Source organism: Carassius gibelio, chromosome B22 (genome assembly GCF_023724105.1).
Source record: "Carassius gibelio isolate Cgi1373 ecotype wild population from Czech Republic chromosome B22, carGib1.2-hapl.c, whole genome shotgun sequence".
In the NCBI taxonomy this organism is placed as follows: domain Eukaryota; kingdom Metazoa; phylum Chordata; class Actinopteri; order Cypriniformes; family Cyprinidae; genus Carassius; species Carassius gibelio.
The window spans coordinates 12,308,415-12,320,505 of record NC_068417.1 but is presented as its reverse complement, the minus strand read 5'-3'; the positions used below and the strand labels follow the sequence as shown (position 1 = coordinate 12,320,505).

General features: G+C 37.8%; 1 protein-coding gene across 1 annotated transcript; it reads right to left on the bottom strand.

Annotated features, from left to right (window-relative positions):
• Positions 1-2,952: 2,952 nt before the first annotated feature.
• On the bottom strand, positions 2,953-11,912 carry LOC127988014 (SLAM family member 5-like). Its single transcript, XM_052590508.1, has 4 exons — positions 11,745-11,912; positions 11,167-11,487; positions 3,208-3,504; positions 2,953-3,014 (listed from the first exon to the last, which is right to left on the bottom strand). The coding sequence occupies exons 1-4, from the start codon at positions 11,869-11,871 to the stop codon at positions 2,953-2,955; spliced, it is 807 nt and encodes a 268-aa protein (XP_052446468.1). The 5' UTR covers positions 11,872-11,912.
• Between the last annotated feature and the right edge of the window lie 179 nt (positions 11,913-12,091).

Sequence of the window (12,091 nt, the reverse complement as noted above, 5' to 3'; positions counted from 1 at the left end):
GTTTGTGTTACTTAAATAATGGTCATGTAATTTTCATAAATAACAAATGGTATGTTATTCAATTGTTTGTGTTTGTATTAAAATGATCTTTCACATACAAGCACACAACTATAAATCTGACTGCTAAAATCATGCAGAGCTGCATAACAAATTCTTAATTAACTAACTTAATGTCTGTGCATTTCTTTTGTAGAACGTTGTTTCAGCATAAGAGATCTCTTCTGCATTGGTCACAGCTGTTTAAACAAAAATGACAGAATAATTAAAATACTAAAACTCAGTCTTATCTAGATCTTATGTACTTTGTATTTTATCTTATGTTATTAGCAGTTATTAGCTACATTTGTTTTTGTTCCAGAAACTGTTTTCACTTGGATATACATCACAATAGGAAAAGAATAGAATAGTGCAACTTATTTTTTTTAATAAGTTTTATTCAACTTTAAACAATTTTGATTATAATATTAACCATATTTTGTATAAATTAATTATTCAGTAATCAGCAATAGTCAAAAAGTTAATTGTTCAATATTTCAATAAACAAGTTTTTGCATGTGTGTGTGTGTGTGTGTGCGCGCGCGCTGCAGTTCTACACTACATAAATTTTAAAGATGGCATTCTTGTTCAAAGCTGTTAATACACAGAAATATGTTTAAAATATATATATATTTTTTTGCAGATAATTAAAAAATCAAACCCAGAGGAATTTTTAATAAAAGTAAGTAGCTGTGTTTTAGTATAGTGAAATGTAATATTCTTTAAGGCTCAACTGAAACATTAACACAGAAATGTTAATTTGAGCACCAGCAGAGAGCTGGATCTTTAAACATGTTGAAGTAAGTGTTGGGAATGCTTATTATTATCATTGTTTAGTTTTATTGGATCTTAGTGCTGCGTTTGACACTATTGACCACAACATTCTTTTGCATAGACTTGAAGACTTTGTTGGCATAAATGGAAGTGCATCAGCATGGTTTAAATCATACTTATATGACCACCATCAGTTCGTAGCAGTGAATGAACATGTATCATATCGATCACAAGTGCAGTATGGAGTACCTCAAGGTTCAGTACTAGGGCCGCTACTCTTCACGCTTTATATGTTACCCTTGGGAGATATCATCAGGAAACATGGTGTTAGCTTTCACTGTTATAATGATGATACTCAGCTCTATATTTCTTCGCAGCCCTGGTGAAACACACCAATTTGAAAAACTAATGGAATATATAGTCCATAAAAAAACTGGATGACGAGTAATTTCTTACTGCTAAATTCTGAAAAAAACAGAGGTGTTAATTATAGGACCTAAAAACTCTGCTTGTAATAACCTAGAACACTGTCTGAGACTTGATGGTTGCTCTGTCAATTCTTCGTCATCAGTTAGGAACCTAGGTGTGCTATAGTGTTGCATGGTGCACCGATACTTCAAAAGTATCATGATTCTCGGAAATTAAAAACGTCACGATGGCTAAATTTATTAGTATCGATACTTCAAAGAATGACTGCTTTCCAGATTTGTAAGAGACATATTTCATGTTGGTGTGTGCAACGCATGCTTCCAGTGCCTCCCTATGGACGTCTGTGTTTTTTCTCCTTATACACACAGCAAAAGAAGCACTACAGCGAGTGAGATGCCTGCATTAGTGGCTTTACTAAACTGATTTGGCTTTTCTAAAATGTGTGCATAATCGCATTAAAAAGTTTAAATAAGTTGTTTAGATGAACAAAGCACAAGGTTTTCTTGCATAATTAACATTTTAATTGTTTGGTCAGACAGTTCATATATAATATTCACATTAATCGGGGATTAAATGTGGAGTTATGTTCTGTATGCTAAATATGAAAACGAGCGTATCTGCACAGCACATATAACTGCGATTTGTATCTGCAGATTGCTGATCGAGATTTACATGCTTGGCTCACTGACCCTGTATACTCATTCATTTCGTTCATAAACGAGATGTATCAGTTCAATTCATTCACAAATGAGAAGATCTCTCGATCTCGTTCAGTGAAGGGCGGATTCGTTCACTACATTCAACAAATCACATGCTCCGTCACATCTCGAGTAACTCTTTGACAGGATGAAAAAGTTCACAGAGCTGTTCACGAGCTGCGCATGCGCTGTTAATAGCGCCGAGCTCGCGCTTCTCCGCCAGGCGGCAAGGAAGTCGACCGGAAGTTGAAGTCGGCATATTAGCCCGGTCCTGTCCACACTGCACTGGCTCCCTATCAAACATCGTATAGATTTTAAAATATTGCTTATTACTTATAAAGCCCTGAATGGTTTTGCACCTCAGTATCTGAATGAGCTCCTTTTACATTATACTCCTCTACGTCTGCTACGTTCTCAAAACTATTTGATAATACCTAGAATATCAAGAAAGGACCTCTACAGCCCTGAAAGACAGCGGAGATCAGGACAACTAGAGCCCCAGATACAGATCCCCTGTAAAGACCTTGTCTCAGACGAACACCAGGACAAGACCACAAGAATTCTTCTGCACAATCTGACTTTGCTGCAGCCTGGAATTGAACTACTGGTTTCATCTGGTCAGAGGAGAACTGGCCCCCAACTGAGTCTGGTTTCTCCCAAGGTTTTTTTCTCCATTCTGTCACCGATGGAGTTTCGGTTCCTTGCCGCTGTCGCCTCTAGATGAAGTGACCCCAACTAATCAAGCCACAGCGATATCGTTGACTTGATTGCAAATAAATGCACAGACACTATTTAAACTGAACAGAGATGACATCACTGAATTCAATGATGAACTGCCTTTAACTATCATTTTGCATTATTGAGACACTGTTTTCCTAATTAATGTTGTTCAGTTGCATTGACGCAATGTATTTAGTTTAAAGCACTATATAAATAAAGGTGACTTGACTTGTTTTGTGTGAGTGAGACAAGTAAAGAGCTATAAAAAAGGTGTTATTTGTAATAACACTTTGTATCACTTGCCATGTTGATAGGTTTTCTTGTGTTTCCAGTAGAAGCAGAAGGTCCCGACTGCAGCTACAATCAACAGAGATCCAGCAACAGCAGAAACAAGCACTATCAGAGACACTGAAACTTGCGGATATGAAGGAAATTGTTCTGTAACAGCTGAAGAGAGAGAGAATAATGTAAGTGGTTGTGTCAGTCTGATCTATATAAAAAAGAGAGACATCAGGTCAGTAAATGATCACTAATGTCAGTGCTGCTGTACCTGGACATGGCTGACAGAGTTGAGTGATGTCCAGATGTGTGGTTGGGTTTGTGATGGGATTGTTGATCACACAGCTGTAGCTGTTTTTCTCCTGATATTCCACCTCCAGAGGTAGAGAGAGACTGATGCTGAGATCAGACACACTGATGCTGGACAATAAACTGTTTCCTTTGTACCAGGAGAGAGTCACATGACCCACATTCACCACTGAACACAACAATGTACAATTCTGCTGTGATGAAGATGATGAGTATGAACAGTTTGAAGAGTTACTGATGACAGGAACAGGCAGACGAGCTGAAAAAGAAGGATCAGATTTTGCATCTCAAAATAACTGCTTTCAACAGATCAATCTTTATTCATAAACCAATTAATTATGCATAAAATTTGAATTTTGTTTTGATGATGATAACACAATGATAACACAATGACCACCTGTTTGGTAGCCATTTAAGCATGACCAGGCCAAACAGGCTCTTGCAAAGTATTGCCAGTTCCTCTACCCTATCGAACGTTTCCATTGTTTTGTTTTGATTGCTATGTGCATGATTTATCGCCTGTTTCTCTAGATTTTGTCTTTTGGATTTCCCTCGTGCTTGTTTGCTGGTTTGACTGATTACTGTGATTTTGACTTTTTTGCCTGTAAACATGACTCTGATTTGCATCGGTGTTCTTCTTCAGTTCTCTCTTCACAGCAGTTCAGTCAGTGTACTGTTTGAGTACATGAATTACGGAAGGGAGTGTCAGCCACATTAAAAAAGTTAACAGTTTAAGTCATTTGTCGATTAATGCGCATTGGAGACATGAACCGTTTAAAACTATTCAGTTCGATTTCAAAAAGTTCCGGTTACATCGAGTGATTCGTTCGCGAACCGGATATCACAAACTGCAGTGTTTTGAACTCTCTCACAACAGACACGGAAGAGAAGACAATGCTGAATAAAGTCATAGTTTTTTCTATTTTTGGACCAAAATGTATTTTTGATGCTTAAAAAAAGTTCTAACTGACCCTCTGATGTCACATGGACTACTTTGATGATATTTTTCTTACCTTTCTGGACATGGACAGTATACCGTACACACAGCTTCAATGGAGGGACTGAGAGCTCTCGGACTAAATCTAAAATATCTTAAACTGTGTTCCAGAGATAAACAGAGATCTCACAGGTTTGGAACGACATGAGGGTGAGTTATTAATGACATCATTTTGATTTTTGGGTGAACTATCCCTTAAAGGCAAACCATCAAAACTCAAATGGACTGAAGAACAGTAAGGCTGATGCTCTATCCAGACATGATCCTTCAGCTCAGGACATCTAGGAATTTCTTTGTCTATTACAGTACTTCTTCTGGTGGCCATCGATGACCAAAGATGGGGTAATTTATGTCAAGTCCTGCCAAACTTGCACTTAATCCTAGACCCCCAAGGAGCTGCCTTCTGTGCTCCTTCAACCATTACTGAAACCTCAGTGTCCTTGGTCTCACTTGTCTATAGACTTTGTCACAGACCTGCCACTATCCAATGGTTTCACCACCATACTGGTAATTATTGATCGCTTCTCTAAAGCCTGTCATTTGATCCCTCTCAAAGGTCTCCCCACAGCCATGGAAACAGCTCAAGCACTATTCCAACATGTTTTCACAGTCTATGGTTTGCCTGGGGATATTGTTTCTGACAGAGGAACCCAATTTATCTATTAGGTTTGGAGAGCCTTCTGAAAGCAACTGGACATCAATATAAGCCTCACATCAGGATACCATTCACAGTCAAAAGGCCAATAGGAAAAGTTGAACCAGAAGATTGGCAGGTATCTCAGAACTTATTGTAGTTGTGAATAGAACAGGTGGGTAAAACTCCTTCTATGGGCTGAGTATGCTCAAAACTGTAATGTTAATAATTCTATAATGTCACACCAGCAGAGGGAGACCTCGCCCCTAACTGGTACCACTCCTTCTGCTGCTTCTGTGATCACTTCACTTTCTGTGATCACTTCCGCAGCCATTTAAGCATGGCCAGACCAAATAGGTCTTTGCGAAGTATTGCCAGTTCCTCTACCTTACAGAGCATTTTCATTGTCTTGTTTTGTTTGCTATGTGTATGATTTATCGCCTGTTTCTCTGGATTTTGGCTTTTGGATTTCCCTCGTGCTTGAATGATTACTGTGATTTTTGACTTCTTTACATTTAACATTTAATCATTTAGCAGACACTTTTATCCAAAGTGACTTACAAATGAGAACAATACAAGCAATCAGACCAATGTGAGAACAACAACAACAGAATACAAGTGCCATAACAATTCTCAGTTAGTCTAGCACAGAACCCATAGCAAGTTTTTTTGTTCTTTTTCTCAAAAAATAGGATAGACAAGAAAAGGTAAGTGCTACTATTAGTTGGTCAAGTGTTGGTGAAAAAGAGGAGTCTTTCGATGTTTTTTTTAAATGAGTAAAGACTCAGATGTTCAAATTGAGATTGAGAGGTCATTCCACCAGCCGGGCACAGTCCAGGGAAAGGTCTGTGAGAGTGATTTTGCTTAGTTGGGGTCACTTCATCTACAGCAATATTGTTGACTTGATTGCAAATAAGTACACAGACAATATTTAAACTGAACAGAGATGACATCACTGAATTCAATGATGAACTGCCTTTAACTATCATTTTGCATTATTGACACACTGTTTTCATAATGAATGTTGTTCAGTTGCTTTGACGCAATGTATTTTGTTTAAAGTGCTATATAAATAAAGGTGACTTGACTCTTTGGCACCACAAGGCACTGTCTACTTGCAGAACGCAAGCTTCTGGAGGACGCAGAAGTTTGAACTAGTGAGTTTAGGTATATTGGTGCTGTACCAGTGGTCGTCTTGTAGGCAAGCATCAGTACCTTGAATTTGATGTTAGCAGCTACTGGTAGCCAGTGTAACCTGATGAGGAGTGGATTTACATCAGTTTTTTTTGGCTCATTGAAGACAACCCTTGCTGCTGCATTCTGGATCAGTTGTAGAGGCTGATAGTCCATGCAGGAAGACCCGCCAGGAGAGAATAACAATAGTCCAGTCTTGAGAGTACAAGAGCTTGGACAATAAGTTGGGTGGCTTGCTCTGACAGGAAGGGTCTAATCTTCCTAATGTTGTATAAGGCAAATCTGCAGGACCGGGTCATTGTAGCAATATGGTCTGTGAAGCCTCCTGGAAGGAGTTATGGTTGACAAACCCAGCTGTATAGAGTAGTTGTGATGAAACAATGGGTTAGCTGGAACAACCAGTAGTTCTTTCTTAGTAAGGTTGAGCTGAAGGTGATGGTCATTCATCCAGCTAGAAATGTCACTCAGACAGGCTGCAATGCAAGCAGCTACCGACGGATCATCTGGTTGGAATGAGAAGTAGAGTTGAGTGTCATCAGCATAGCAGTGATAGGAAAAGCCATGCTTCTGAATGACAGATCCTAATGACGTCATGTGGAGAAGAGAAGTGGTCCAAGTACTGAGCCTTGAGGAACCCCAGTAGCAAGAAGTTGTGACTTAAAAACTTCACCCGTCCAAGACACCCTGAAAGATCTGTCAGAGAGGTAGGACTTAAACCATAGGAGTGCAGTTCCAGAGATGCCCATCTTTCCAAGTGTAGACAGTAGAATCTGGTGATTAACTGTGTAAAAAGCAGCAGACAGATCCAGCAAAATGAATACTGAATATTTGGAAGCTGCTCTTGCCAGTAGCAGGGCTTCAGTAACCAAGAGAAGGACAGTCTCAGTTGAGTGGCCGCTTTCGAAGCCAGATTGGTTGCTGTCCAGGAGGTTGTTCTGTACAAGAAACATAGAGAGTTGGTTGAACACAACTCACTCAAGTGTCTTTGCAATGAATGGAAGAAGGGATACCGGTCTGTAGTTTTATAGAAGTGCTGGATTTAGAGATGGTTTCTTAAGCAGTGGGCTTACCCGAGCCTGCTTAAATCCTGAGGGAACTGTACCACAGTGAAGAGAGGTGTTGATAATGTGAGTAAGTGAAGGTATTATTGAAGAAGAAATCGCTTGAAGGAGGTGAGTGGGAATAAGATCAAGTGGACAAGTAGTAGGATGACTGGACAGGATAAGTTTGGAAATGTCTAGGAAGTACCATCCTCAGAAATGTTTGATAGTAACATCCAACTCATCCAAGAAGTTTCCCAGTTGACCTGGGGTACTTTAAATGACCACAAAGTGAATTTTAAAAGGGTGGGTTATAGTAATTGAATGTGATTCAAATGAACCGTCAACTGTAAGAGATGATTGAAGATCAAATTTACATTCCTTTGAGCTAAGTATACCTCCACCCCTCCCGGTCGTACAAGGGGTGTGGGAACAAGTGAAATTAGTGGAGAGGGCTGCGGGAATGGCAGTGTCTTCAGGTTTGATCCAAGTCTCAATTAGGGCCATGAGGTTGAGACCGGAATGAGTAGCAAAAAAAGAAATAAAATCTGCTTTGTTAACAGCAGACTGGCCGTTCCAGAGACAAACTGGAATAGAGAGTAAAGTAGTAGAGGTAATAGATTTTTGGGGTATGCCTGCCTCCGAAGTACAGTGCATGATCTCTGAGTGTTTGTAGTAATAGTAGAGATGTGAAAGCACATAGTAAGAACAAGTGACATAAATAAATATTAGAACAAGCTATACCTAAAGAAAAGAAAGGGGAGAAAAACAATACTCAAGTGCTTTGTTGGTGTCCTTGCTCAGCAATGTTGTTTTCGTCAATGATGACGACAATGAAATGATTTCGTCGATGCACCTTTTTTTATGACGATAACGCAACGATGACTAGCTAAAAATGGCTCTAATGTGACTAAAACATGACGAGACGTTTTCAAGTTTTCGTTGACAAGACGAGACGAAATGAAAATGATTATAAGTCTGACGTTCACAATGCATGTCATTTCTGCCTGTTTTGGAGAAGCACCCGGCTGCAGCCTGCAGATCGAGGCAGGGCTGCACCTGGGGCGGGGATGCACGTACTTTTAAATGCGCACTTGAGCAGTGCAGCACACTGTGACTCCATGTTGCTTTGAGCACATCATTCTGAACCCGCGATGTGCATAGGCGCTTTATGCGCTCTGTTTTGAAGCGTTTCGTATTTTCATGGTTTTGCGCACTGAAAGATTATTAAAAGCCTATATTTTTATACCTAGCCTACACAAAACATTTAAAATGAGTATAATTTAATTGTATATTATTTGTGTGTAGTGTACTTTTTTGACCATACATGTGTTTGCATCCCTGAATGTTTGTGTCACTTTTATTAAACAGGGTTGTATGATGTTTGTGTTTACAAATAATATGCATCTTGTTGTTGCACTGGGAGACAAGTTGAAGCACAAGTTGTAGAGCATAAGTATGTGTTCCTCAATAGCTTATATTTTGGGCATGTTGTTCATTGCACTTTAGCAGTTTCTCAAATAAAGCCACAATTGCCAAAGTAAGAATGTTTTTATTCCTGGCTTTTTTTGGAGTAAAACAGTGATTCCACTGTTACCACTTTATCTGTTTGTAATGTTGTAGTAGCTCAAAGTTTTTTGCTGTTTAAACTTTAAACCATTCCTTTATAACAGTGATTACTAGTGAAAATAGGCAATGTGCTGAAATTTTAGAAGAGCATAAATTCATGGAAAAATAACTTGAAATATGTGGATAAAAGGTTTCTGCCCAATGCGACCATGAAGTACAGCTTGGCAGCACTGCATCTCCATCAATGAGAAAGTCTAGTTTATTATGCAAAGCTTTTAAGGTTAACTGTTGATTTATGAATTGCAACACTCGTTAAAACCTGTCAAACCTAAGTCCATTTCCAATACTTTTTTATCTTAATTAATTTGTTAAAGACTACTTTTTTGTTTTTTTACTAAAATTCACTAAAACTTGACTAAAACCTTTTTGCGTTTTCGTCGACTAAAACTTGACTAAAACTATCAGGTTTATAAGTGACTAAAATGTGACTAAAACTAAAAAGCATTTTCATCCAGAAGACTAAGACTGAGACTAAAACTAAAAGGGCTGCCAAAAACAACACTGTTGCTCAGTGGAGTCGCGGAGGTAGACTCAATGGTCTTTACACTTCACACGAGGAGGCTTCACACGAAGGCTGCCGTGGTGAAACTAACCACTTTTATATTTGCCGGAGTACCGGTTATTGAAGTCAGCTGGCCACGCCTTACTATTTAGCAGCCCGAAATTGGAGAGTCACGCCACTTCAGCACGTATTTACCATGGTAAAAAACACAGTAAATGAAACATTTTCCTAGCAACAATGACCTGCACTGTAGTCTAATGAGAAAACCAGGCAGAACACTTACAAACTGCTGTCCTTTTCTGTTTGTGGACTGTTTCTTCTAACAAGAACTTCCAAAACAGGTAAATAAGTACTTTAACTGGCTTTGGCCAAACCTTACTATTTAGCAGACTGAAACTGGGAAATCCCACAATAGGCAAACATGAGAAAAAAAATGCCATTTCAGCACGTATTTACCATGGTAAAAAACACAGAAAATGAAACAGCTTCCTAGCAACGATGACCCGCGCTGTAGTCTAATGAGAAAACAAGGCAAACCACTTACAAACTTTTCTGTTACTCGACTGTTTCTTCTTCTTTACCTGTGATCTGATTTCTGCCCCACATCTTGGATTATTGAACTGTTTGCTCATTAAACTTCTGCAAATGGATTCTAACACAGCCTCTGCCTTACCCTCATTACAGAAAACATAGTGCAGTACATCAAGTTTCCCCAACAGGGTATTGTGTATAAAAAAGTTAAATGAAAAAAATAAAATAAAATGAAGAAAATATTACATCTATATACTAAAAAGTTATAACTGAAAGAAAATTACATATTTAACTGTTTGGTTACTAATATTCTGCAAAATATCTTCTTTTGTGCTCAACAGAAGAAAGAATCCCATAAGCTTGCAACTTGAAGATGACTCGATGGCACACTTACCAATTTTGGGTGAACTTTCCCTTGCATAAGCAGTTTTAGTATTGTAGTTTTGAGAAGACTACAAGGACTGCAGTTTTATAAATAATGTAAACATATTTGCATACTATTCTATGTAAATATGTAAAATATCACATTTTATGAATGGGCACATATTAAGTCAAATGGATTAACCCTGACAAAAGTCCTTGATATTAAATTAATTATATTATTATTTTTTTTTTTTTATATATATGCGTATTTAAACAATTATCATGGGCAGGCTACACCCATGATTGTTTATTTACTTATTGAGCAGGTAAATAAACAATGCAGGTATGCAGGTATTTTCAATCTTAGAGGTGTGTTAGTTAAATTAAAATAAATAAATAAAAATTATTCTTTAGGCCCATAGTATTCAATGGCTGACTGTAGTAGGTGATTTCATACAATAATGTAAATGTAAACTCATTACTTGTCTGAATTTAAAAATGATAAATTTACTAGTCATAAAAAGAACAAGGGTCCTTGACCATCTAGAATGAAACACATCTAGAACTGCACGGAGGGGCCTCAATATTTTGCTCCTTACAAGACATAATGTTATAAAAGGAAGAAAAAGATCCCATGTGTCAGCTATTTATCTTTCAACTCTTCCTTTTGTGTGACTGACTAAAGTTATAGTAAACTGCTGCCGTCACTTAAAAACTGGAAATTCCCACCCCCAATGGCAAAAGCAGAAACAGAAGTGGGGCGGTAGACCATGGAAAGCAAATCCTTTGGAAATCTTTTATTTGGTTGGTTGTTTGCTTGCATGACATTCAGAAATAAAACATGGGTAAAATTTAGGATAATACTTACAAAAGGAAAATTACAAATATATACTGCGGCAACTATTGTTTCTGGTGGGCTTTAAATGGGTTAAATAACTAGGAAAATCGGAATTAAATGTGCATCTCAGATATATTTAGGATACATATACTTTAAATCTTTAACAAACAAAATAAACCAATATTTAACTCACCATAGACAGTGAGATTGAATCTCTTTCTCACAGTGTTGGTCTGTATTTGATAGAGTCCAGTGTGTTCAGTTCTGGTGTCTGTGATGGTCAGAGATCCAGTTTGATGATCCAGCTTCAGTCTGTCTCTGAATCTCCCACCAAGAACATCATCATATATAGTGACGCTGCTGGTCATTACATTGATTTTAGCTATTAAAATCTTGTTATATCCAAACCTCCACAGAATCATGTCATCGTCCATCATTTCAGTAAGACCAGAGTCTAGAGTGACTGAATCTCCCTCCGTCACTGACATCACTGTAACTGTATCAGCAAACACACCTGAAAAACACAGTTTTTCACAAATTAAGTGTTAAATAATTTTATGGTGGCTCAACTAAAGATAGTTTTTACGATTTAAAAGTCAAATGAAAAACGAGAGCAGCACAGACAATGTAATGAGCAATAGATTAACAGACAGACAAAAATGAGAAAACTGGAATGCTGGAAAGAGTAAAAAACACAATTTAGAAAGCTAAGCTCCTCGAAACAAAATAGATAAAAGAACTAAAAATGCATATAAAACAATTCTAACTTACCGACTAGATGCCACAAATACAAGTGGATCAAAATAACAACATGAACCATTTTCTTTAAAATTACAACACCGGTCATTTCTGCATTTCTGATAACGGACTGCTTCGTCATGAACAAACTAGTGTGCATTTAAATCCAGCCCTAAAAGGGAATTAGCCAACCTTCTGTGTTCTTTTGCACTCAAGCTGTGAGCATATACAGTATTGTTCAAAATAATAGCAGTACAATGTGACTAACCAGAATAATCAAGGTTTTTCGTATATTTTTTTATTGCTACGTGGCAAACAAGTTACCAGTAGGTTCAGTAGATTCTCAGAAAACAAATGAGACCCAGCATTCATGATATGCA